Source organism: Aulonocara stuartgranti (genome assembly GCF_965226115.1).
Source record: "Aulonocara stuartgranti genome assembly, chromosome: 5".
Lineage (NCBI taxonomy): Eukaryota > Metazoa > Chordata > Actinopteri > Cichliformes > Cichlidae > Aulonocara > Aulonocara stuartgranti.
The window spans coordinates 20590935-20618933 of record NC_138943.1 but is presented as its reverse complement, the minus strand read 5'-3'; the positions used below and the strand labels follow the sequence as shown (position 1 = coordinate 20618933).

At 40.7% G+C, this 27999-nt stretch overlaps 1 protein-coding gene across 1 annotated transcript; it reads left to right on the top strand.

Annotated features, from left to right (window-relative positions):
• On the top strand, positions 1-27951 carry dstyk (dual serine/threonine and tyrosine protein kinase). Its single transcript, XM_082532216.1, has 14 exons — positions 1-1226; positions 6208-6617; positions 14544-15038; positions 15195-15390; positions 18436-18674; positions 19650-19733; positions 19840-20016; positions 23057-23186; positions 23583-23739; positions 24252-24384; positions 24527-24640; positions 26399-26513; positions 26635-26769; positions 27324-27951. Exons 1-14 carry the CDS (start codon positions 1028-1030, stop codon positions 27509-27511), a joined length of 2772 nt encoding a protein of 923 aa, XP_082388342.1. The 5' UTR covers positions 1-1027; the 3' UTR covers positions 27512-27951.
• Positions 27952-27999: the final 48 nt, after the last annotated feature.

Below are 27999 nucleotides of genomic sequence, written 5' to 3'. Positions count from 1 at the left end.
TGCCTACACTTCCCAGAATGCCGCCTGGGCCCCGCCTTTTCCCTCCGCACACCGCTCTCGTCGAGTTTCTGTTTTGCTGTGATTTCACTCCTGCTTCTCTCAGCTATGTGATTTGGACACTCCTCGCCCTGCACCAGCACCACTCTTCCTCTTCATCGCCACCACCAGCGACAGCACCCGGCTCGGTTTGGCCGCTGTCAGTCGTCGGTGTTCGGGGGTAGAGGATGTCCGCTGGCTCCACCGGGCCACTGTTGGTTAGGAACGGTCTATAGCGCAGCCTCCTCTGGAAAAAACGGAGGTTTTTTTTGGTGTTGTTGTTTTAAAGTCGTGCTTGGGCTGTTTTTGTCGTTGACAGGCAAACGCTAAAGCCGGGCCCTCTCTTTTAAACACGGGGCTGCACTGCTGTGAAAGTGTGCCTCGTTAGGTTAAATGGATATGTGTGCCGTGCCAGGCTAAGGTGGGGACGGATCGGAGATGCCCTCTGGCTAGCAACGCTAACTTTCAGTGGACCGTAGCTAGGTCGCAGAAGTACTGATTTCTTAGCGTTTTGGCCGACACAACATAGCCTTACAGGCGTGCTTTGGTTTTAAGACACTCAAAAGTTTGTAGTTAGTAACGAAAAAAACTGCGACTATCAAAAGGAAGTAAAAATGATTAAATAGCGGTAACTCGAAGCGGTTTTCTTCCACTCAAAGCTTGACGTGAAACTAGCCTAGCCGTGCTTGTCAACGGGACAACAACAAATGCCTTCTCATTCACGGGCACAACAGACTGTGGGGACCGTTCAGCACTGACACACTCCTACTTCATGTATGTTTAAGGACTACCTGTTAACTTGACTCATTTTCTTTCTTTTTAATTAACAAATGCTAGCAGGTGGTTTTGGGCGAGCATGGGAACTAACTAGTTAGCGCGCAAGGAAAGGTGTGTGCATTAACACATTTCGGGTTCACTCAAGGTGTTTGGCACCTGCTTAACCACTTAAATCGCATCGAGGACAAGGCAGCAGCAGCCCAGTCTGTTTAACATGGAGGGAAATGCGCAACAGCAGAAACCGACTCCTCTAACTCGGGAACTGACGAGAGTATTTACCAGCTACAACAAGCACTCCGTACAGCTGAAGAAAAACCTAAAGGAGACTAATGCTTTCTTCCGGGAAATACGGCAAAACTACAGCAATGCTTGTGCATCGACCATGAGCTCGGCTTCAGCTTCTCTGGAGGCAGGTAGGTTTGAACACCACCTGGAAATGCATCAGTACTGCACCCATATGTTTGCATGTTTAAAGCACCCACAGCCGGGGTTACACTTAAGCATGCCGGACGGAAGTAAAAAGAAAAGGCTAACTGCTGCTGCTACTGCCAAGTGATTATTGCACCAGCGGGCAGGTTGGGAGCAAAATCCATTCATTTGGGTCAAAGAAAACTAAAGAGATTAACCCCCCCCCCCCCCCCCCCCCCCCCCCCCCCTCTGGAAAACATGTGCAGAATAAGTGCACCAAATATGCTGAGAATTATGCACTGGCTGCTTGAGTCATTTCTGATTAGATTGAAGTTACGGGTCACAGATTTCTTGAGATATTGAGATATATATATATATATATATATATATTACTCGCCATTACATTTGTGTGTCCGAAACTATGAGCACTGTCAGCAGCATCATTTCATCACATAATTATCATCAGATAATTCAGATATCTGTTTCTGTGAAAGAAACGGACTAGACTTGATAATCATCTTCAGGAATTGCATACAGAGAGGGTCAGAGTCTGTACTCCTCCTCCTCTCCGTGTTGAATGTTCAAAGATAACTGAAGGTTAGCCATAATCAGCAGGAAAAAAAACGAGATTCATCTTGGAAATGTCCTGGGTATATATACCTGCTCTCTCTCTCTGTGTATGTGATTGTGTGTGTTGGGGGGCGGGGGTCCTGTACTGGTATGTACATTTCTGTGTAGACTTGCTTGCGTTATTGCTTCATGTTAGGTCAATGAGGGCAGGTTAGAAGTGCAGTAAAGCCACTGTAGTGTTAGAAAGTAATGCAGTGGTATGTGACTATAAAGGGGTGGCTGTTGCTGCTATGCGCTGTCTTCGTTATGTAAGTGTTTTAGACTGTGACTCAGCATCATTGGGGATTATATCAGAGCCCTGCAATGATCAAAATGAATCGATTCTTCTGTTTGCGCTTCATACCTTAGGGGACAAAAAAATAATCCCAAAAAATAATATTTGATCAAGAGTGGTTCATTGTCTCTGCTGTGGAATATAATGTCCTGTATTCTTGGAGTTGTGTTAAAATACCAAGAATAATATAGATGTAATAATCTGAGTGTCCTATCTTTGATAGCAGCGCTGACTAGGGGTGGGAGAAGACTTTAGTACAATAGTATATTGTATTGCTTCTTTATGTGATATGTTATTGATAAGGGTGCACATGAGCCAATATGAAGGTCATGAATGAAGTGTAAAGATAACCTGTTATTCTTATTAATGTTTCATAAAAATAATTTTAAAAAATCCCATATTTATCTTATATGTACTGTGGTGCATTACCTCACTTCATTCTTTGAACTGTATTAGTGCTTCCTCTTTTTTCAAGCCAGCTTTCTCTTGATTGGCTGAGTCTTGCAAACAGAAGGTTTGAAAAGCAATAATGGTGGGAAGACTGTTCACAACAACAGCTGGGTATCTCTGATGACTGTATTAGTGATATCCAAGTACTTGTAGGATATCGTATCCTACAAGTACTTGGATATCAAATACTTTAAAGGTATCCAGGACACCTTTAAAGTATTTGTGCCCAATTTTCTTTCTACTAATTTTACAGATACAAACCACCTTTTAATTCTGATTAGTTTGTCAGGACAGTGGAAAATCTTTAACCATAATGCCATATCTATACTGGAAATAGCCTAGGAAGGCATGCAGTAAAAATTAGCTGTACTGTGATTAAAACCGGTTAGGAACAGTTTCATTAATAGAATAGCCCTTCATTGTCATTTCGCTTGTACAGCGAAATTATGAGTGCTCCACACTAGGGCTGGGCGATATGACCCAAAATTCACATCTCGATATTTTTTAGCTGGATGGCGATATAAGATATATATCTCGATGTTTTTTGTTTTTTTTTTTAAGCCATAAAGTAAGAACAAAAAGAGAGTTCTTAGTCAAAGCTGTGTCCCAGATGTCACACAGGCACTTTTATTAACATACAGCACAGATGTACATGAAAAATTACTCAAAATTAAATTATGAGCATTCATTAAATAATCATGCTCCATAAATAAAAGAAAACAAGGTTGTTTTTGTGCTAAACAAAGAGCTCACAATTGTGCAGTCAAAATATAAACTAAAAGACGCTGAGCGTAATAACAAAGACAGATTTCACAGCTGCTCTGTTCCCAAGTTTTGCTGTGTGACTGACAGCCTGGAGTTTGAAATCCGCTTCATAACCACGTCTCTTACAGGTGCCATTTATGGTCCTTATACACACACAATACGGTAATATTACGTTGATGCACAGTACGTATCACTCCGCGAAGCTCCTCGGTAGCCGTAATGCGCCGACAACCTATCAAGCGGTGCAGCTCCGTAGCTGACCAAAGTCGTACTCAAACATTTTGACAGATTGCTGAACGCCGTGTACCACATAAAATCGGTTCGCGGCCATCAAGCACAACCAGAATTCATACATAAGGCGCGCTATCAACTTTTGAGAGAATGAAAGGATTTTAGGGTTAGCGCTGTTAGCTCGTTAGCGCGGTTAGCTCGTTAGCACGTTGACGCCGTCCAGCCCCACGCATGGGGCGACGCGCAGTAACTCGTTAACGGAGATTTGCCGTGTCCGTCTTGTCGCTGCCTGCACGTGAAGCGATGGGGGAGGAGGGGGAGTTGTCTTCAGTGAAGGCGAGGCGGAGTAACGTTGCGTAGAGACAAAAGTGGACGAAAGAGAGGCAAACTTGCGGCTCCACAACTATAATTATAACGTAACATAGACTATATCGATATAAAGGATATTGTCACATCTTATATCTCGTATAAAAATATATCGATATGTTTTAAAAACTCGATATATCGCCCAGCTCTACTCCACACTACCCCGGCACACGCATGTGCAGTAATAAATAACAAACAGGATAAATGGATGCAAACTGGAGGAATATATACAAAACAGTAGAAAGGTACACATTAGAGGACAAAGTGCTTGGAAGTAGTGCAAAGGACTTGGTGTGAGGATCGAGTCCATGTGTGAGTGGCCTTAAATAGCATTCCCACCAATTTGAAGTTCAATTTCAGCATCGGTTAAATATTATTTTGGATGATAGTTAAAGCCCTCTTAGTCATTGTATTCAATCACAATGAACAGTTGAAGGGTTCCTCAGAACTTCTAGTAGACATGGGCATTGTGAGGAGAGTGGCACATATCATAAATGGCAGCCTCCATGTTTCAAACTCCACATCATAATGCTAGCAGCACTAGCTCTTACAGACTCAGCTGAATCTTCACTTATTTTCATTGGATTATTTCAAAGTTATTTATGGGGTCAAAAAGAAACAAGACAGGAAAAATCCAACACTGCCAAAGTGACATTAATACTGTTTACAGGCTTTTAACCGCACAGCTATTGTAGAATGAGCTGAATGAGATTTCCTTTATCTAACCAGAGACTGTTTAACGTGTGGACGTAGCTTTTGTGTTGGGAAAAATTAAGCTAATGGGGCTGTTATGCTCGCAACATCGCCTGTGTCGCACACCCATTTTGATGTCACGTCATGTGTCGTGCAAATAGAATAGAATAGAATTCAACTTTATTGTCATTGCACATGCACAGGTACAGGGCAACGAAATGCAGTTTGCATCCATCCAGAAGTGAACAAAAAACAATCTTTGTGGTGCTTTGTTGGTCATGCGCCTCTTGATTTTTGTAACCTGGTGTGTGTTGTTTTTTAGCACCATTTTCATGATATTCCAGCACAGAAGCTCACAGATATACAGATATACAGAGGGAGATATTGGAACCGTTTGAAAACTTGAGTTTGTGGAAAAAACTTTGCAAAAAACCTTCAACAAAGTCTTTCTGTTTTCCCGTTTTCTCCTCCTATAGCAGTGTTTATGTGATGATATTGTCTGAGTGGCGACACCTATCCTTCAGGAGAATCCTGCAGTGGCTCCCTGCACTGTAATGGCGGGTAAAAATACAAGCGACTATGAGACAAGGTTGTGACCACTGCGGCAGGTATACTGGGGGCTTGATGAGAAAGTGCCTTAAACCTGCGTTCTGTCTAAGGGCCACCAGATTGCGATAGCTGCTGTTGGGGGAAAAAAGGACGTCTGGTTCTATAGAAGTCTAAGGGAAAATGGCTTACTGTGTTTCCCCCTGTAAACACATATTAATGACAAGTGGTTAGTCAATTAAAAATCATTTAAATTTTTATTTTATCCAAGTTGGAAATTAAAACGCAAATCTTAAAGCTTCAAAACGGGGTTTCTGAAGCCAGTGGATGACATCATGCTAGTTACATCCATGTTTTTCTACTTTCTATGCATCTAAGATGACTGTAACATCTAACAAATGGTAGGTAAAGTTGAGATGTCTAACTGATTGGATTTTTTAAAGGGATGCCGATAGCAATATTTAGTGTAAGATAAGATTTTCTTACAGTTACACGAAACAAACACAAAAAGTCAGGTATTACTTGTTTATTGTTATTTGCTTTTTTTTAATGCTAGGGAATTGAGGAACAGCTTCTCTTTTAACAACATTCAGCTCTTCATTCTGCCTTTGAAAGCAAAACCAGTGCAAAATCCGTGCACAACACAATCTCATGGTGTTTTTTAGATGTAAAAAAAACCCCCACCATAAATGTTTGCTCAAACACACACAGCCAGTTTAATTTACAAGAGTCACCACTTTGACTCCTTGGTTTGATGCGTATCAAACAAGGGTAAAGTGAATGCAGGTTAATAGGACTACAGCAAAGTGATTTACCCATTACAATGACTGATATCTATCCGTCATGTCACATTAATTTTTCGCTGGCTAAACATTCAAAAACGCTGTGAGGAGGAGGTGAAAAACAGATAGCATGCTGATGCTGACACCTGTAGTGCCGACCAAGAGTTTCTAAACAGCTTACTGAGTCTAACTGTTTGTTCTACTATACTGATGTGGTTTTAGATAACATATCCTCTTCATGTTGTCCAGGTCAGCTCAGCTGCATCTCGTTCCCTGCTCACGAAGAAGAGTTCCTACGCAACAATGTGGGTGCTTCCCCCTACATCCTTGTGCTGGGCCAGAACTGCACTGCTCGCTACCAGCTGGTCAACAGCCTTCTAGGGGAGAAGCTGCTGCCACTGGGCGGTGAGGCTGGAGAGCCTTGTGAAGGAGTCCAGGGCACTGTCTGCAAGAGGAGGAAACTTTGTTTCACCCATGGGAGACAGACACGGCTCAGCTTGGCACTGCCTGGCCAGTATGAGCTGGTGCACCAGTTGGCGGCTAATTGTGGTCGCTGGGATACTGTTCCCAGGGAGGACTTGGAGATCCATGAGGAATATGAAGACCCAGCCCACAGGCTAGCAGAGCTGGAAATCACTCTCCACCACTCGCTGCTTCAGGTAGGCTTGAAACATGTGCAGATGTCGAGAATTAACTCTGTTTAACAGTAGAGAGGGTTTGCTTTGCTTTGCTAGCAATAAGTAAGACTCATTCCTAGGTGGTGTTGGACTCTGACAGGGTTCTCCTTTGTCAACATTTTTTTTAAAATAAATATTGTAAAGAGAATTTCAAGGCACAACCAATGTGCACATTTCCTCGAGCAGTGACCTCCAGCCCGTGGTGGGGAGTGTGCATCTAGGTGTGAAGTGTCTTTGAAGAGAATGAGCTGTTTAAATCCGAGGCCATGTCCCTCAGACAGAAAAGTGTGGCGTTCCCTCTCCGGGCCAGGAAAGAGTTTGAACGAAGGTGTGAGAGTTGAGCATAAAAAGCTGTTCTTGCCCTCAGTGATCACTACGATTGTAGATAAAGACTGAATTAATAAGATTGGAGATAGCAGCACGGATAATGAGTTTTGTTCTGAAGGGTGTTTGGGTGAGCCATTCATGAAAGGCTTAGAGTAGAGCTGATACTAGTGTTAATTGAATGGAGCCATTGTTGGTGGTTTACGGATCTGATTAGGATGCCTGCTAAGTGAGCTCAGGAGCATAAGTGATAGACGGCTAGATCAATTTTTTTTTACCCTCATAATTTAAATATGTAGTGTGACATGAACCCCTTTATGTGAGATTGGTGCCATATATGTTTCCCATTGATGTACGGTACACTATTGCACACAAAACTTTCTTTTCTTTTTTTTTTTTTAAGTAATTTGAAGTGAAAACTATTGATCAATACAGTCGTGTTTACTAGTCCTTTTACAGAAAAGTAAACTAGGATAGTAAGAATATCCTGAAACGTTTTGTCAATGAAGTTTTTCTTGAGGAGCATTTTAATTTTGTGGTCAACCCGCAAAGGCTGATGTTTCAGACATTTAACTGGCCAATTCTGTTCCGTCTGTTATCAGCAGAGTGGATTTAAGCTGTTCTGCCGTTATCAGTTAGACTTTAACACAATAAACTGGCATTAGGTAATGCAATGCACTTTTTATACCCGTGTGGTTACTTGTTTAATGGAATCAATATAACAATAAACATAATCATCGTCATAATTTACAACCTTTCATAAACAAACATGCGTTTCTTTCAAGAACCATTTGACTCCAAAGCTTCGAGCGGTTGTGTAGTTATTGTTGTAAAGTTCATTAGGGTGAAGGCAGGTGATTTTGTCTGATTCTTGATTGAAAAGGTTTTGGTGAATCTGGTGTGAGCAGATTTATGGAAAATGATCATAGAGTCTATTGTTACACGTTATAGACTTCTAGTAGAACATGATATACAGGGTGGGCCACTTATATGGATACACCGTAATAAAATAGGAATGGTTGGTGATATTAAAGTCCTGTTTGTGGCACATTAGTATATGTGAGGGGGGCAAACTCCTCAAGATGGGTGGTGACCATGGTGGCCATTTAGAAGTCGTCCATCTTGGATACAACTTTTGTTTTTTCAATAGGAAGAGGGCCATGTGACACATCAAACTTATTGGTAATGTCACAAGAAAAACAATTGTGTGCTTGGTTTCAATGTAACTTTATTCTTTCATTAGTTATTTACAAGTTTCTGACCACTTATAAAATGTGTTCAATGTGCTGCCCATTGTGTTGGATTGTCAGTGCAACACTCTTCTCCCACTCTTCACACACTGATAGCAACACCGCAGGAGAAATGCCAGCACAGGCATCCAGTATCCGTAGTTTCTGGTGCTGCACATCTCGTATTTTCACACCATAGACAATTGCCTTCAGATGACCCCAAAGATAAAAGTCTAAGGGGGTCAGATCGGGAGACCTTGGGGGGCCATTCAACTGGCCCACGACGACCAATCCACTTTCCAGGAAACTGTTCATCTAGGAATGCTCGGACCTGGCACCCATAATGTGGTGGTGCGCCATCTTCTGGAAAATCTCAGGGAACGTGCCAGCTTCAGTGCACAAAGAGGGAAACACATCATCATGTAGCAATTTCAAATATCCAGTGGCCTTGAGGTTTCCATTGATGGAGAATGGACCCACTATTGTACCCCATATACCACAGCAAACCATCACTTTTGTTGTTCCAACAGTCTTGGAGGGATCCATCCAACATGGGTTAGTGTCAGACCAATAGCGGTGGTTTTGTTTGTTAACTTCACCGTTCACATAAAAGTTTGCCTAATCACTGAACAAAATCTTCTGCGTGAACTGAGGGTCCTGTTCCAATTTTTGTTTTGCCCATTCTGCAAATTCTGTGCGCCGATCTGGGTCATCCTCATTGAGATGCTGCAGTAGCTGGAGTTTGTAAGGGTGCCATTTGTGAGTAGCTAATATCTGCCAAAGGGATGTTTGACTAATGCCGCTCTCCAGTGACATGCGGCGAGTGCTACGCTGTGGGCTCTTGCTGAATGAAGCTAGGGCAGCCACTGATGTTTCTTCATTAGTGACAGTTTTCTTGCGTCTACGTTTTGGCAAATCCAACACTGAACCAGTTTCACGAAACTTAGCAAGTAGTTTGCTAACTGTAGCATGGGAGATGGGTGGTCTCGTAAGGTGTCTTGCATTGAAATCTGCTGCAATGACCCGGTTACTGCGTTCACCAGATATCAACGCAATTTTGATCCGCTCCTAACGTGTTAACCTCTTCGACATGTCAATGGCTGTGAACAAAGAGAAACTTGTAAATAACTCATGAAAGAAGAAAGTTACGTTGAAACCAAGCACACAATTGTTTTTCTTGTGACATTACCAATAAGTTTGATGTGTCACATGGCCCTCTTCCTATTGAAAAAACAAAAGTTGTATCCAAGATGGACGACTTCTAAATGGCCACCATAGTTACCACCCATCTTGAGGAGTTTGCCCCCTCACATATACTAATGTGCCACAAACAGGACTTTAATATCACCAACCGTTCCCATTTTATTACGGTGTATCCATATAAATGGCCCGCCCTGTAGTGTGAAAATGAAATTACACTAGCTTGACTTCGATCGAGTTTGCAGGCAGAACTCTCTTGAGCTCCTGCCACAGCATTTCAGTCAGGTTGGGTTCATTGCAACACCTTGAGTCTTTTCTTTTTCAGCCATTCTGGGGTAGTTTAGCTGCTGTGTTTGGAGTCATTACCCTGTTGACCAACCCTGTTGATCCATATTTTTGATCAAGCTTTAGCTATTGGATAGATGGCCTCCAGTTTGGCTTTAGAGTACGTATACAGAGGAGTTCATGGTTGACTCAACACTTGCAGGGTGTCAGGGTCCTGTGATTGCAAAAAAAGCCCAAATCATCACCCCTCCACCACCGTGCTGACACTTGTTATAAGGTGTTCATGCATATATGCTGTGTTTGGGTTTTTTCCTATAATGGTAATGTGTATCATGTCCAAATATCTCAGTCTTGTGATTTGTTTGGATGCAACTTTTGCAAACATAAGTCATTAAAGAAAAAAGCCTTTCTCATGGTTACCCTTCCAAACAAGCCACACTTGTTCAGTCTTTTTCTAATTGCACTATCATGAACTTTAACATTTAACATGGTCACTGAGGCCTGTAGCGTCTGAGATTGTAGCTCTTGGATTTCTTGCAATATCTCTGAGCATTGCGCAGTTTGACCTTGGGGTAAATTTACTGGAAAGACCGCTCCTGGGATTATTGGGAGCTGTCTTTAACATTTTACACTTGAGAATTATCTTTCTTAACATTTGGAAATGGCCTTAAACCCCTTAGATTGATGGGCAGGAAGAGTTGCTTCTCTAAGATCATCGCTAATGTCTTTCCTCCCTGGCATTAACACAAACCCAAATGCTCCAGACTTATTAACTGCCAGAACTTCAGCTTTTATAGAGGTGCTAACATTTGTTGTTGATCAGTTAGTCAAGTGTATTTCATTATCAGCACCTGGCTGATGCTGACCCGGGAAAATAGGAATTTAGCGTTTTGGTTTAGTTTTTGTTTAAAGTAATAATTTTTTATATATATATATATATATATATATATATATATATATATATATATATATATATATATATTTTTTTTTTTTTTTTTTTTTTTTTTTTAGTTAGTTAGTTTTTGTTCATATCAGGTTTTGATTTAAATGAACTTAGAGCCTGGTAAAGATAACGTTTTTGCTTTAATTTTTCATCATGTGGAAAAATGATGAAACAGTGCTTTGATTACGGTTTATTTCAGTCGTGAAATGCATTTAAAAAAATTCAGTGTGTACTTATATTTTGTGAGCTGATATTTATTGTTCTCCTTTTTTCTTTTTTTTTTTCCCTTCATGGATCGATTTATTCTTTTCATCATTGTCTCCTGTTTGAATTAGCTTTTGCTCACGTGGCTTAGCTCATAAACAGATTACTGAGCAGAGCTGATTATTTCTTGTGCTGTTCGTTTTTTCACTTGATTTGTGCTGTTGTTTAGGCATGCAGTGTTTCACCAGTGTTCCACGCTCTGCGGTCGTGTGACCAGAAAATCACAGAATCTTGAGAAAATTAAATGATTTGGTTTGGTCTGTGAATTGTAGTCATTTCTTATAATGCTTGACACATGGAAAGGCCTCCCAAAGGATCCCAGATCTCCAGAAACTAGGCCTGGCTTTTCCAGCCCACCCGCCCAACCCCCTTACGTAATGCTACTGGTCTGGTGTGATTCACATGACTAGGTCATGTAAAAAACAGATCTCAAACCCTTTGGTGTGGTACAATTGCCATGGTTACAGTTGAGATCTGGGACACTGGGTGTTCATATCACTAGGAAAAATATTTTGTTGTGTTTTGTTTTCAATGGCATAGATCAGCATTTGATGTGGGCTGTGCTAATAAAAGAAGATCCATTAAAAACTTTTCTTTAAAAAATCCAATAGTGTTTGGGTTTATACACACACATCAGAATATGCGTGTGGGAGAAAAACACAACAGACAGAGATAAATCCCAATCGTGTTAATTTGTAAGTACCAAATTAAAATTAATTTAGTGGCAGTTTAGTATTTTACAGATTAATGTTTGAAGGAAAAACCTCGATACTGAAAACAAAGGCGGTTGTTACAAATCTCCGTTTACTTTCATGTGTGACTGGAGGGCATGAGATGTGCCTTATTGTGACCTTAGAAGCTGAAATAGCTGACATATTTTTCAGTAACGATTCAGATTCAGTAAAAAAATTAAAGACAAAAGGACCAGTGTGATCTCGTATTGTATGCATTTGATTAACTACACTTGAAGAAAATGAAATCCACTTTCTTCAAACCAGACAACTAAAGCAGCCCAGTGCTTTATGTCTCTGCTGAACGAAGAGCAGAGAATAAGAAATAAATGGAGGCACAGAATCTCTCTGCTGGCTGTGGTATTCACACACTCCTGCCATAGAGGAGGCCAGCAGATGAGAGCTCAGTTGCTAATTGGCCCTCACTTCATCCCGGGGTATTTACGCATGCCTCCTGCTTCAACTTAACTGCAGTCTAACCATGTTGACATATGAAGGTGCTAATCTACCACCATGTTTCTAAAAATTCTTTTGAGGTATATAATCCAATATGTTTACTGCCACACTTCTGCAGACTCTTATGAACAAGTGCGATTTTGCCAGTCACCCTTAAAATATGCATTTAGGAGAAGTTTATAATTACTTTATATGATTGTTTCTCTTTGCTGTGTTTCTTTGTAGAAGCCCAGTCTAACGTGGGCTTTGAAGTCTTATTAAACCTGAACAGTAACATCGAAATACCCTACAGGCTTCCTCTTGAAGGGTTGTTATTGAAAACAGGCTCCATTAAGGCAATTCAAACATTGTATTGATTTTGATTGGTTGCAACCAAATGTTTGCAGGCTATCTTTGTTCCAAAGAGACTGCTCAGATGGCCTCGCTGCTTGTTTCTTGGAGACAGGACTGACTGTCTCCTTTGTGTAGCTGTTGGTCATTTCTGCCTTTTTTCCCCCCTCTGGCTTTTTTTTTTTCTTCTTCCTCCACCCCGTCACAGTCTCTCCTTCTATTTTTGTAAATGTCGTAAATTATTAAGGGTTAAGAAAATCTTTTTGCATTAATTTTTTTTCTGCCCTGTCACAGCCATTCCCAAGACCACTACAAATATTTATGTTCCATGATGTGTTCAGAATTAGAAACGGTCTGTGACGTGTCGTTTCTTTCCCAGAGGGAAAGCTCTTTGAACATCTTGTGGCATGAATTGTAGATTGTATTTAACAGGAGTTTGTCGTGCTGGTATTTGAGGTCATAAGGTTAATGGCCGAGTTAGAGCCTGACTAATAGCAGTCCATTGGTTAATGATCGGGAATTAACCAATTACAGATTGGTATCGGTGTATTTGCCTTTTGATTTGCACCAATATGGAAGCTTGTACTTGCTGCCAAACCTAATGCAGAAAAACAGGCTTGGACAGTTTGCAGTGTGGCTTCAGCTTTTGTTCAGTTCTCTATTAGCAGGGCACATATCACAGCCGAGCAGTAGGCAAGGGTTCAAATATTTGGTGAGAGTAGCTCTTTAGTTTGTTTTGTACACTGGGTTTTAGCAACCAATCGTGTTTAAGCAGGCATTTTGTTACATGTTGAGAAAAAGATGAATTCCAGTTGCCAAAATGCAATCTCGAAGTCATCATCATCTGATAGTGTTTTATTAGCTCTTTAATGTTCATCTGCATTTGTAAACTAGCCAGTGCACAGCACCGCATCTTGGTTTATACTTGCGGAAAGGAGCATGCGCAAAAAGTGATGCCACGTCAGCTGAAGTGCTGGTGTGCCGCTACACTTTGGTGTTATCTTGACGTGCACATGACACCGCAGGTTGAAGACATAAATGTAAGGCACGCCTGCCACGGCTGTAATAGCTTGGGAAAAAAACTTTTGAAAAAAGAAGACATTTAAAAGACTGTTTCAGCTTTTTTTTAAATCTATGCCCTACACCAGCACCCATGAGACACCTATAGTGGGGTAAATAATCATTTGATTCCCTGCTTACAAAGGGTTGCATTGATGTCAGAGAACCCTGATTTTAGTTTCATCTGACCACATCACTTTCTCTCAAGCCTTCTCTGAATCATTTAGATGTTCACTGGAAAGCGGAAACTGCGCCTGTACATCTGCCTTCTTGAGCAGTAAGACCCTGTGGGTCCATTACAGCATGATGTGTTACCATTACTGTTCTTGGTGACTGTGGTCCCATCTGCCTTCAGATCATTTACAAGCTGCTCGTGTGTGGTTTTGGGCTGATCCACCACTTTTCCCATGACCATGCTCACCCTATGAGGCAAGGGTTTGACGTTGTTTGACCTATGATTTGGCCCATGATGGTGGAGATGTTTAAATAGAAGAAACTGATCCTATGGACAGGTGCGTCTTATATACATAATGAGTTGAGATCATGAGTATATATAATTGATTGACTGTAATCTGTGGGCCACATAGCGAGACAGCCAATCAGTGGGATCCAGAAGTCTGGCTGTAAGGGGATTTACTTTACTTATTTACTCATAGTCACTTTGTTTATCGGCCTTTTGTTTGGTGCCAAGCAGAGGTTGAACGAAGGTCTTATCTGAAGTTTTTTTTTTTTTTTTTTTTTTTTTCCCCCTGATACTGTTGAGTTTTTGTTTCACACATGGGAAATTGTACATATTTTATTACATGTACAATAAATAAGGTAACGCTGTTTTCTGTCCTTATTAGTTTTAATTAAATGACGCCAGTTTCGTCAGATATTTGTGAAATAAACCCGGCGTCATCCTTTTAGTAGTTTTTGTATTGCTAGATTTCACTAAAATGTAAATTTTTATTTAAATTGATTGAATTGTCTGTTTTCTAAAAAGATGAACACGTTGCCTGTAATGATGTCTACATAAACATTTGGTTTTAATAAGCGTCATATTGTTTTGTTTTTGTTTTGTTTTTGTTTTGTTTTCCCTCGTCAGGAAGCAAAGGTCATGGTGGTGCCTTGCCCAAGTGTCCAGCCCATAGAAGAAGCTCTGGAAGACTGCACTCGCAATGTGATCCCAGTCATACTCTATGCCATCAACCAGGACTCCCTCAGCTCAGAACAGGTGGCACAGCTCTGGAAGGTCAAAGAGATGCTCTCCTTTCCCATCTGTTTTGTCCGTTTGCCTGACAGCGTTCCGGCAGCATCCCCAGAACGTGGCCGCCACACAGAGAAGGAGAAGAGCCCCCTTCACAAGCAGCTACTGTCACTTGGCTTTCTCAATAGCCCGACAGGAAACAGTTCCTGTGGCACCCCAACACAGATGCCCACACCGGGCTCCAAGCCCCAGAGCATGTTGGGTGAATCTTTCGAAAGACCGCATCGGTTACTGGTGCCGTTTGCTCGCCAGGTGCTTCAAAATCAGCAGGTGGAAGCTGCCAGCCTGCTCAATGGACTTCACTGTCGGTGTCTAGATCTTTTTATCAACCAGGTCAGACAATGATGTTTCCTACTACTGTTCGTCTTTATTCATATGTTTGTATGTATTGCTCTACTGCTTCACAGTAGACACAGTCACTTGATGATTTTCTTGGTCACAGTGGGGGTCCAAACAGACCTTTGTCCTTTGTGCCTCACTTTCCTGCAGGCCTTTGACATGCAGAGGGACCTGCAGATAACACCACGCAGGCTGGAGTACACCCGCGAGAAAGAGGGTGAACTCTTCAACTCCCTTATGGCCATTGCTAACCGCAAACAGGAAGAGATGAAGGAGATGATAGTGGAGACACTCACCAGCATGAAAGAGCAGTTACTGGAGGATGCTGCCAACCTGGAGTTTACAGGTGAGCAGATAAGCACCGGTGCTAATAGACAGGCGTAGGATCTTTCATACTATAAGGGAAATGCCATCTCGACCTGTTTGTAAATGGTGAAATGCACAAAAGATTGCGACACAGATTACATCAAAGTATCTTAGTAATCTGATCGGCTTGTTTGTGTCTAAACTGTTTTTCAGATGTGATCACATAAACTTCTGGCAGATGTTGCTTAGCCTTGAAAAAGTATAAGGAAAACCACAACTAATGTTTTTATTGTTCATAGTGATGATGATGATGATGATGATAATAATGTTTTGCACCTCACCTCATCTGTAGTCTTTCTGTGTACGTCTGCACACACAATGTACAAGGTTGCTGTTTGAATGAGCATCGCAGAGGATGTGTTTTAACCTTAGCAGTACTGCGGTTTCCATGTCTGGTGTTTGTGGCTAGCATAGATGACTTGTTGATTTCTGTGGTTTTTGGTAATTTGACTCTGTGGCTGTTAGATGTCACCAAGCAAGATAAGGTTTTCTGTTTCTGAGGAAAAACTTAAGATATTTAATTGTGACTAATTAACATTAATATATCATTAATAGAGCCCCAGTATTTCTATTTGTGATTTGTATAAATGGAACATGTTTACGTTTCCATCTACAGGAGCCTGTTGTTGGGTTTTTGTTTGTGTGTTTTTTGTTTTTATTTATTTTCATATTTTTTTGAGGGGGGCGTATGGGTGTTGTTCGAGATGAATTTAATCACCCTGATAATATTTTTGGCTGAACACTGGCACACATGCATGCACGGTTTCATTAGTTAAATTAATTAAGTAGTTAAATTAAACTAATTATTCCTCTGATTACATGGTGCCATCCATCCATTTGTTTTTCCCCCAATTATCCAGTTTAGAGTTGCTGGGGGACTGTCCACTTTGTAAGGTATACCATGTTAGGAGCAGATTGGACCCCTTCGCCCCAACTTGGGCATTCAGAACATCCTTAATTCTTCAATGCAAAAATTCAACAAGGTGCTAAAATGTTCCTCAGAGATTTTGGTCTGTACTGAAGTGATGGCGTCACACGGTTGCTGCAGATTTGTTAGCTGTGCATCCATGATGTGAATCCCCATTCCAAAACACCCGAAAGGTGCTCTATTGAATGAGATCTGGTACCTGTGGAGGCCACTGGAGTACAGTGAAACCAGTTTGAGATGCTTTGGACTTTGCAACATGTTGTGCATTCTCTGTAAACAATAGAGATGGTTAAGTGGGAAAATCCCAGCAGGTCAGCAGTTTCTGAAATACTTAAACCAGCTTGACTGACACCCAAAATCAGTCAGGCGAGTTTCAGTTTCACCTTTCTTCACGTTCTGATGCACCTTTTAAACTTTAGCAGGTCGTCTTGACTGTGTCTGCGTACCTAAATGCATTGGGTTACTGCCATCTGATTGGCTGATTAGAAATTTGTGTTGAACAGGTATACATACATGGCCAGTGAGTGTATCAGTGTTTACAGCCTACAAAGCCAGACTGTGCATAGTCTTTAGATACTTGCATAGATCTAAACAGATGTAACCAAGCCATCTGTGCTTCACAATCTGCCCCCAAAGTTTGGCACTGTCTGACTCAACATATTCAGAAAGAAAAGGCAGTCATTGCCTGTTGCTTTTGCTCCGGGTATGTTTGAGAAACAACTTCTCTTGGTTATCTGTAAAACATTGAGTAATACTCCGTGCAGGTGTTTTAACACTGAACCATTTCTTTTTCTTTTTTTCCCCTTTTAATCAGGAAATTGGCAACGTGCACTTTTTCCACCCATAACCTTATCATCAGTGTTGCAACATAAATAGATTTTTCTCCTCTGGAGAAAGATAGTAGAGATCATTGTTGAAACTACAGTAAGTCTGACACAATGCTTTGTACACAAAGGAGAAGAAGAACTGTTGGAAGCAGAATCCAGTGTAAAATTATATTGACAAGTTTGCAAACGCTATTGTGCCAACGTCAACCCTTTACTTTAATTACTTCAATTTAAAAAGTCCAGCTTGGCTCTGGATTGTCAGTTCATCAAATTAAAAAAATAAATTCAAAAATGTATTGAGTTTATCAAGAAATTACAGAGAAGAAAGTTTGGACAGTATATTAACTGAAACTTTCTCTTTCTAAAAAGGAAAAAAAAAATAATTTGAATTTGGTACGTGGTGTTGTACGTCGGGACTATTGCACTGACGTTGAATTGTTTTATTTTTTTCATTTTAAAGCTTTATTATCTGTGATTTGGGCTGTTTTTAAACAAGTATGAAGAATTAAGTTCCTTGTTTATGCAGTTTCTACAGGCCTTCAAATCTGCTGCCAGACAATGAACATCAAAATATTTTAAGGACTTCATTCATCGTTCTATTTTAACTTAAACTATACTCTTGAGAGTCCATACTCATAAAATCATAGTATCAGGTAGTTTCTATAAAAATGAAGTTTAACTAGTTTTTTAGCTAATAGAATTCAGAACCTTTTCCCCGCTCCTACAGCACAATTAATGAGTGATAAAATGAAATGTGTGTTGGAGCTTGCAACCTTTTTTTTCTTTCACCTTTCATCCAAAAACATGGGTGTTTTAAAATGTGTTTACACTTATTAATATTAGTGATGATCAGTAAAAGGCAAAATTTATAATATTTATAAGAATTTTTTAAGAATTATTTTTAATGCTGGATGATGATTAAAGTGTATGATCGCTGCTCGTCATCTTTGTTGGCTCAAACCCTGGAGAGTCAATCTACCTCCAAACAGCATGAAGAGTACCTGTGAGGTAGTTTGCCACCCTCTGGGGATGATTATTTTTCTTGTAGGAAGCGTTGTTAAGTTTGTTCTTGTGGAGAAACGTGATTTTCAACAAGTAGTCTTCGCAAAATCCGATGCAGTCATATAAATACTTTGAGTTGATCCTCCAGTACACATGTTGAGCATCAAACGAAAATCCAGTGACATCAGTTATTCAATATTTATTTGTCCTTATTGTTTACATGTGCCACATGTTAACATGACAAACGGTGTTCTTTTACGTCAAATAGACGTCATCGTGACAACAAATGGAGAGCCTGTTACGTCAAAAGAGATAAAATCCTGCATCAACCAGATCCAGGAGCTGATAGTGGCCAGTTTGAATCAGGCTGTGGCGAATAAACTCATCAGCTCTGTGGATTATCTGAGGGAGAGCTTTGTAGGAACTCTGGAGCGATGCCTCAACAGTCTGGAGAAGTCCAACTTTGATTCTTCTGTTCACAATATCACTTCTGATCATCTCAAACAGGTGGGTGAGAAAGGAGGCTAATGTAACATGTTTGTGTCAAGAAATGTAAGGTGTGAACACTAATCGCATATAAAAATGTCAAGTATTTCATTAAAGCTTAAAGGGGAAACTTTACTGAAGGGCCAACAGGAACAATGGTCTTTTCCACTACAGAAAGAAAGTATCTCCTGTTGGGTTGTGGACTTCTGAGGGCCTCTAAAGAAACAGGAATTAAACCTAAAACCATCACAGTTTTGAAAGCTCATTTTCAGAAGCACAACAAAGATGTGTGACATCCGGTGTCTCTGGTTTGCTTCTCTCTTCTTTTATATCACTGTTTTTACCCCTCAGCCTTTATTGTTGTTATGTGGGCGAGCGGGGTTAATGCGATGGTGACGTAGGATTTTGAATTTATACCACAGATGTGTGTACTAGGATGTGTCTTTTATGTTTTCTCAGTTCAAACGTTTGAAATGTTTTCTATGTTCTATTGCGAATAAAATATGAGTTTGAGATCTGCAAATCATTCTTTTTTTAATATTTCACACAGCACCTCAATTCTTTTGGAATTGGGTTTGTGGTTTTGGTTAAGATGCACTCTTTTGGTGACTTTATCTTTTGTAGAGCGCCCATCTACAGTTTAATTCTAATATTCTTGTCTTTGAGTCTGACAGATACAGTTATTCATACTTTGTGCTGTGTTGTTGAACGGTGTCACTGTCAAAGCTGTTGCTGCTGTTACATCACCACATTAGGTGAGTGGATGTTACACAGTGGAACAGAGCAGCCTGTTCTGTGAACTTGTGCCTGATTGAGTTCCTGAAGTGGAAAAGTGGTTTCTCACATGTTATTTGAGATGTTTGTTTTTTTGTTTTATTTTGTTTTTTACACAAAAGTAGAATAATGAGCTCTTATTAGTCATGCTAGAAGCTTTTTAGACTCACAGATTGTCTTAAAATTTGGGTTTTGTGCTAACCCTTTTCTCACCTGTCACAGCTGTTAAATGCTGCCTATCACGTAGAGGTCACCTTTCATTCTGGATCTTCTGTCACGAGACTCGTTTGGGAGCAAATCAAACAGGTCGGTGTCTCAAACATTCACACAAATCATTTTTAAAGTACTCGGACTTCTGATGAGATGGCTATGTTTTTCCCTTTTGATATGAGTCTCTTCTTCTTCCTTGCAGATAATCCACCGGATAACATTTGTTAACCCTCCTGCCATCACTCCAGAGTGGAAGCGCAAAGTGGCCCAGGATGCCATCGAAAGTCTCAGCGCTGCCAAACTGGCCCGAAGTATCTGCTCGCAGTTCAGGACCCGGCTCAACAGCTCCCACGAGGCTTTCGCGACATCTCTGCGTCAGGTTAAAACCTTCTCTTTTGCTTTAGCTGCACTTTTCTTTCCTATTCCTACAAATACTTTCCCCTGTATGATCTTAAATATACGTAAAAAACTGTCAATGAAATGGTGATGATTCAATAAAGGTTGACTACTCACCAGTAACTCTCACTGCAGTCAAAAAAATGTTGGTTTTAAAGTAAGGCACCACCTCCAGGGCAGTGAGGCTGTGAAACTAGAGCTACCGCTGGTGTATAGGGAAAAATCGTGACCACAGCATCTACACATTGTTGTTTGTTTGTTGAGCAGCAGAGATGAAAGTGCCGTGTGATGCTGCGGTATGCCTTATGAGACGTTTCCTGGAACTCACATATGCAGAGAGGTATTTGGGACGGCTCTACTATTGTTTGTGTAACATTAGCAGCTGGTTTCACAGGGAGTCAAAAAATGCGAGAGCTGGGAGCAATTCACAGCAGCTTCTTTGAAAGCCCATTCTCTTTAGCAGCTGCAAGACTAAAGGCTGCTAACCGCACAGCTCGAAAATGGACAATTTATTAAATCAGTGAAACTTATTTAAATACCACTTTTCACAGATACAAATCACAATAAAACAAGAAGTAAAAATGTAAAATAACAATGTCAAACAATCGAATATAGCATAAAACAACAAATTAGTTATTTAATCAGATTCACTGTTATTATTTTTGTATTTATGCAATTGGCATGCATGGCGTGGACATCCCTCCATAAAGCCCCCAACAGATGAGTGATGGTATTTATCACATGACAGACAGTGTGGGCCACATCAGTGTCTCCATTATCATGCAGTTACACAAATACAATGATTTATTGTGACGGAAGAGGAGGTGATGTTGGGTGAACATAACTAATTGAAAATAAGGTTATTTATGCTTCTGATCCACTTGTCGAGTGCCGTGGAAACCAGCTGACTAAAATAACATCATACGTGTGTCACGTTCCTGTTGGAGCCACCAGAAAAACAAGCAGGACATCGGTGAATAACGGACATTAAAACGCAGGCTTGGTGTGACATTCAGGATTAGTAACACTTGAAAGTCTGATAAGGTATTGTTGTCACCTCACCAGACAGGTGGGCGAGCTGCGTGGACTCCCAGCTTTGTGAATTCAATAACTCAAGAACACAGCAACGTAGGATTTTCAAATTCATACCAAGGGTGTATCTACTAAAAATCTCCAATAAGTTTGAATCTTGGTGACCTCGACTTCATTGTCAAGATCACAGATGAAGTTTTCTGAAAATCTTGTGAATGCGATAACTCGTGAAGTTACCTAAGATGTTCAAATTGATGTCATGGTTTTTTACAACGGTGTGTAATGGCCTTTGTGCCGAAAAGAGCACACGACGATGATACTCGGCACTTTACACGAGCCCCTAAGGTGATTTCACTTACAGACTACAGACCTGTAATTTTTCCCATTACTGAGCTGCATCTGGGAATCGGTAGAATCAGATATCAAACTATCGGCAATTTTTCAGCTTCTTGGTGCAAAATATGGATGACCTCCAGTCCCACCGATTCTCAGAGATTCTCACGTTAAGCAACACGTTACAGCTTGCAGCTCCAAACTTTTCTTTTTTCTTATTTGCTTAAATACAAAGCTCATACTTCACATACATGAGTAAATAAGAACCGAGAAAAATGTGTTCTTTATACAATCAAGCATTTTTTTTAATCACTCTAATTGTTGTGAATTTTTTCCTGCAGATGTCTTTTAATAATCTCAGCTTGTCTCGTGATTTATTTACGAGACAAGCTGAGATTAGCATAGTTCTGTCTTTAGCTTCAAAGCTGCCTTGTGTTGAATATATGAACAAATCTAGCTTACTCTGTTGTTGTTGTTGGGGTTTTTTTTTTAAATTGTTGTTTATTTTGTTTTCTGGCTCAGAATCGGCCTGTGGGGAACATTGGATAAACAGAAATGTCTTTTCTGGTTGAGCTGATGAAACCCCAATTAACAAAACTAGTTAAAAAATAATTTCATTACAAGCCGGGAGGGGAATTTCCTCTGGAGCTGCATGAATTGTCTTTGAGTTGGAACCAAAAAAATTCCACAATGCAGGAAAAACCCTGATGTAAACAAATAAGTAATTTAATTTACTTGACAACATTTGAACTTGCAGTATTTTATTAGTTTGGTAATAGTTAGTGGTGACCAAACCGTGTAGATTAGAGCTGCTTACTGTTGCTCTCTGGTTTAAAAAAAAAAAAAAAAAAAAAAAAAAAAAAGAGGAGTGAGTCGGTGAGCTCCTCTGCGCTGACCTCTGACAAATGACCTCACATAGCCATAGGGGTCAAAACAGCTGGCCAGGGGTCACTGAGAACTTCAGGGCCAGCTAGTTTTCCATGGTAGTATCTCACGCTTTAATATAAAAACAACATACAGATGGATTGAGATTATTGAATCCAAAAACATGTGGTCAGAGCTGTACTGATGTACAGGGTGTGCAAAAAGGACAAATTTTACATTTTCTTTAGTCACAAAACCACAAAAACCTTTAGTTGAATCTACAAAAATGGTAACGATAACCCAGTTTGACAGACATAAAATAACATTTTGTACTAATAAGATGATTCACCAAGGCTGTTAGTTGAACCTTGGTATATCTCAGCATGGTGTGATGTGGTGTTCTTAAAAGAAACGGAGGAAACTTAAAATGTGTAATGAGCTGCTTGTGCTCATGCTTCTGTAGAGAGCAAAGCAGTCTTTGACTCATGTTAGTGCGACTCTTTTGAGACCAAACTTGTTTTACTATGAAGGAGAAAGTTCTTGGGCCAAACAAACATGATGGGTGGCTCAATGAAGCATTCATCAGCTCTGTACATGGACTCTGTTAGTTAAAGGGCTGTGCTTACATTAAGTTTAAACCTTTAGAGAGGAGCCTCTCTGCTGGCTTTTTTTCCCTACAAAAATAACTGGTTAGTAACAAATTTTGGAAAATGTTATTGCTAACGAATGAGATCAGCCATTTGATATGTCCTAATGCAGGGCATGAGTTGTTACGCCATGTGTTGTGTTTGCAGCTGGAGGAAGGGCACACGGGTCGTCTGGAGCGCACCGAGGACCTGTGGCTGCGTGTGAGGAAGGACCACGCCCCTCGACTGGCCCGCCTGTCTTTGGAGAGCCGCTCTCTGAGGGATGTGCTGCTGCACGGTGAGTCACCACCGAATTCCTCTGTCGTTCCCACAAATGGGCACAGCGCACTCACACGTTTCTGCTAACTGTGGCTCCGTCAAGTTCTAAATCTGAACTTAACTAATTTAACTCCAAGATGTGTCCCTGCTTGAATGAAAAGTATAAATTTTAGGTCATGGGGGAAAAACACAGGGAGACTTTCCACTCCCAGTAGATGAAACTGTACAGTGAAGGTCACTGTATATTTCAGTGTGAGTACACTACTTAAAAATAGGCAAATCTAATTTAGAAACACAATAAGTGACTGGTTAAAATACTCAGACACTGGCAAAGTTTCAGACTTAGCTTCAAAGCTGCATTTATAAACACAATCTTATTATCTGCAATTCTTTTTCTCTCTCTCTCTTCTCACAGGCAAGCCCAAGCTCGGGCGGGAGTTGGGCCGGGGTCAGTACGGCGTTGTGTATTTGTGTGACAGCTGGGGAGGACACTACCCATGTGCACTAAAGTCCGTGGTCCCGCCTGACGATAAACACTGGAATGACCTGGCTTTAGAGTTTCACTACACACGGTGAGTTATTAGGAACAAGTGTTTGAACACAGTCGCGTCTTCACACCAAACAGCTGGCTCCAAATGCATCGCAGCTTTACTCGCGCTCAGCAGCTGTGACTAAGAAAGTTTCTCAGGCAGCAGGTGCATTCATCAAGAGCAGAGCTCTGCTTATAGAACATGACAGGCTGCTTGTTTTCAAGGCCAAACTCCACCCAGCTTATAGAAAAGTAGTTTTGGCTGTTGAAGCCTTGAGGCTCTTTTGTGTCATGTCAGTGTTTATTTTTAAAGGTGACAGCATGAGTTCGTTAGCACAGTTAATGCTTGTGCGCTATAACCTCCTCAGCTCTGAGGAATTCTGGAATCTCCAAAACTTTGCAGAGGCGAATTTATCAAAGGCAAACAAGATTGACTTCAAGATAACAGAAGTATAAGCAGAAGAAGGTGGACGGGGGTGAGAAGTAAACCTTTTATGATTTTATAGCTAAAATATGTTTTCCCTCCCCTTTCTTTGGGTGTGTGCGTCTCCTCAGGTCACTGCCCAAACATGAGCGGCTGGTCGACCTGCACGGCTCTGTGATCGATTACACTTATGGAGACGGCTCCAGCATATCTGTGCTGCTTATCATGGAGCGGCTGCACCGAGACCTCTACACAGGCTTGAAGGTGACTCGATAAAGCAGCGAATAACAGAGATCTTAGGTCATTGTTTTATAGGAGCAGCTCCGTACTCTTCTACTCTGCTCTTTACATCCTGTTAAGTCTCCGGTTTCTCTCTCTCTCTGTTGTTTTTGTTCGTCCCTGCCAGGCTGGTTTATCACTGAAGGAGAGACTGCAGATTGCTCTGGATGTGGTGGAGGGGATCCGTTTCCTCCATGGTCAGGGTCTCCTGCACAGAGACATAAAGCTAAAAAATGTTCTGGTAAGTTCAGATCAGCTGTCAGTTAGACCGGCTATAGTCTGTGACTGTGTAGCTCTATCAGAACTCTATATTATCAAAGTAGCCCACGTTCATAAAATACATGGCACAGTTGATCTGAATGACACCTTTCCAAGCACAGAAGAAAATGCACTCCATAGGTTCAGCATCATACAATTACAATAATCTCTACATCGATTACTCACCTGTGATCTGAGTCACAAATATAAACAGTCTGATTACACTAATAAAATGCAAACTGCTGTATGTCTGTTTCCACTGTGAATAATAGTAAATGGGCAGAGTGCTGACAGAAAACCACCATAAAGGAAAATACAGCATGTCTCAGGTTTGCAAAAGACCACCTGGAGGTTCCCCACACAAAGTAAATGTAAATCTCAGGTTGCGTTGTTTGTGGGAATGCACAAACCGTCTGGACGGTAGTATGTTCAAGTGTTAGTGCAACAACAGGTCAGCAGCTTTTGGAAAATGCACTCTTACATCTGCTTGGGAAGATTCCCTCCTGTCTGCAAAAGAGGATGTGATCCAGTCTCTTAATGCTATAATGTTGAAGTGGGTCAGAGATGATCCTTCCTCTATTTCTTTGTGGAAATCTGTAATCTCAGAGGTTGTGAATATGGAAGAACGTGATCAGTGGAACGTCTGTTGATTTATAATCTGGAATTGAATAGATGACACGGATGATCGCCACCTTTTTGGTCTAAAGTACGTAGACTGGATTTATGGACTAGTTGTTGTATTTCACTATATAAAACGGGCCCTGTGCAAGTGCGGAGTATTGTCTCATTGCATTACTGATGTCACAGCTTCAGTTTAACAGCATCACTGTAGCGTTGTTAGTTTTTTGTAGTTTGTTCTTTTATCTTTCCCAAATTTAATAAACAGAATTGTGAGGAAAAATGAACAAAGCTTCATCCCAGCTCTGAAGTCTGTATTCAATGAGGAAACAGTTAATTCAGTGCACAAAATTAAATTATCAGAGTGGTTGTAGAGATGTTGTGGCATGGTCTGCCCAGGGTTAAATCAGGAAATCTCATAAATATTGGACAGCTTTGCAGGGAGAAATTTCCCTAAATTTGTCCTTTGTGTTGTGTTCGTTCTACAAGGAGCATCTGGTGGAGGTTGTTGCTGCTGAATGAGGTTCCACAAGTTCGTAAAATCAAGAGTTTTCTTAGTTTTTCCAGCCTTCACATTAAATGCATGTGATAATAAAAGTGTTCAACAGATGCAAGTTCAGTTTAATTGTTATTAGTGTAGTTTGATTTAACTCTGTTAATAGCTGTAGCCAACATTAGAACTACAGTTTCCAATCTTTATTTTAAACATTCAAGTAACAAGTGTTAATGCACATAAAAAAATGAATAAACATGAAATCAAAGAAAGCTTCGTATTTACATGGAAAAATAAGTTGACCCCTTCTTGTTTGGAAAAGCGTAGGAGGAATCACATGCTTGTTAATGCCTGCTCCTGTCTAGCAGATCTTGTATACCTGTTTTGATTATACAATTGAAAATATACACGCATGCTATAAATAAATATAAAATTACAGACTGCAGCACAATAGCTATGCATGCGTCCTACAGCTGGACTCTTACAACGAGCCATCTGTGTGCACGAATGCTCTCAGGTGACTGTAAACTTGGCCTTTGCATAAAGATCAGACCACATTTTTATGAGTGAAAATTTAAATACTGCAGTATTTTCTACTTGATTAGATAACCATCTTTTTGCTTTTTCTAGTTGGACAAACAAAATCGGGCAAAGATCACCGACCTGGGCTTCTGTAAACCAGAAGCCATGATGTCTGGCAGCATAGTAGGAACTCCCATCCACATGGCTCCAGAGCTGTTTACAGGTATGATTATGGGGCAGTGCATTAAAAAAAGAAAGAGTTATAAGAGCAGGAAGTCATAACTGCAGCTTGTTTTGTGTGTCAGGTTTTAACTTGTCTCCACTGTGGCATTGTCTCCCGACAGGAAAATATGACAACTCTGTCGACGTCTACGCCTTTGGGATCCTGTTCTGGTACCTGTGCACCGGTTCAGTGAAACTTCCAGAGGCTTTTGAAAAATGTTCCAGCAAGGATCAGCTCTGGAACAACGTTAAAAAAGGTAAACGGCCCTTTACCAGACTCTTTGAATCTTGGAGAATGCAAATCATAGTTCAGTTTGCGAATTTGGGAGAGAGTTACGATGCATGCAATGAGATCATAATCCCAAAACAAAATGTACACTACAGTGCCAAAAGTATTCACTCATTGAATTCAGGTATTCTAGTCACTTCGACAACCACAGGTGTATAAAATCAGGCACGTAGGCATGCAGACTTCTTCTACAAAGTTAGTGAAGGAATGGGTCGCTCTCAGGAGCTCGGGGAATTCCAGCGTGGTGCCATGATAGGACGCCACCTATGCAACAAGTCCAGCTGTTTCCTCACTACTAAATATTCCACAGTCAGCTGTTAGTGGTATTATAACAAAGTAGAAGCAATTGGGAATGACAGCAACTCGGCCATGAAGTGGTAGGTCATGTAAGGAAGTGTAACTGTCACTGCTGAACACACAGATAATCTGTTGATTGTCAAACAGGGTGAATATTTGAGGAAATATTTGGATCGCTCGTGTTTCGGCCAGAGACTCACTTGTATCCATGTTGTCCTCCATCAGGTTCCAGACCAGAGCGCGTGCCTACTTTTGACGAAGAGTGCTGGCAGCTGATGGAGGCCTGCTGGAACGGGGACCCCTCCCAGAGACCCCTGCTTGGTATCGTTGAGCCGAGCCTGCAAAGTATAATGAAGCGGCTCTGCAACTGCAACTCGGAGCAGAAAAGCAGCAGCCTGGAGGACTCAAACTGAATACACTCCAGACAAACTAACACGTGTGTGATAGAGATACTGTTTGGAAAAGTATTTTTGTTGTATTTATGAAGAACGGAGCTGAACGGAGAATTTTGGAAAACCAGGCACCATTTACAAAAACAAAAAAAGGTGTCCAAGTTGACCTCCTTGTTCACACTTGTTGCATTTACATTATTTATGAGATGTTGACCAGAAGTTTGCAAATACGTGTTTTATTGATTGTGTAATTGATTTGTATACAAACTCTATTTGCTTGTTGCTGCACTGCTAATTGCTACTTTGTCATAGAAATGTTACTAGGTTCAAAGTGTTTTAAAAGTAGTCCATTCCCAGTATTATGAAAAAAATATAAAATTAATTTTAGATTGTATTTAAACTGAACATGTCTGTCTATACGAGCACATCTTTTTTTAAATAAAATTATCTGTTACAACCAATCAATCCTGTCGCAGACTCATTTTTAACTCAATTTTAGGTAACAAGTT

Coding starts and splice junctions, on each gene's coding strand:
- dstyk (XM_082532216.1), top strand. CDS start 1,028: ATGGAGGGAAATGCGCAACAGCAGAAACCGACTCCTCTAACTCGGGAA. Junction 15,391..18,435: donor TGCCAACCTGGAGTTTACAG/GTGAGCAGATAA, acceptor TACGTCAAATAG/ACGTCATCGTGACAACAAAT. Junction 23,187..23,582: donor GAGGGATGTGCTGCTGCACG/GTGAGTCACCAC, acceptor CTCTTCTCACAG/GCAAGCCCAAGCTCGGGCGG.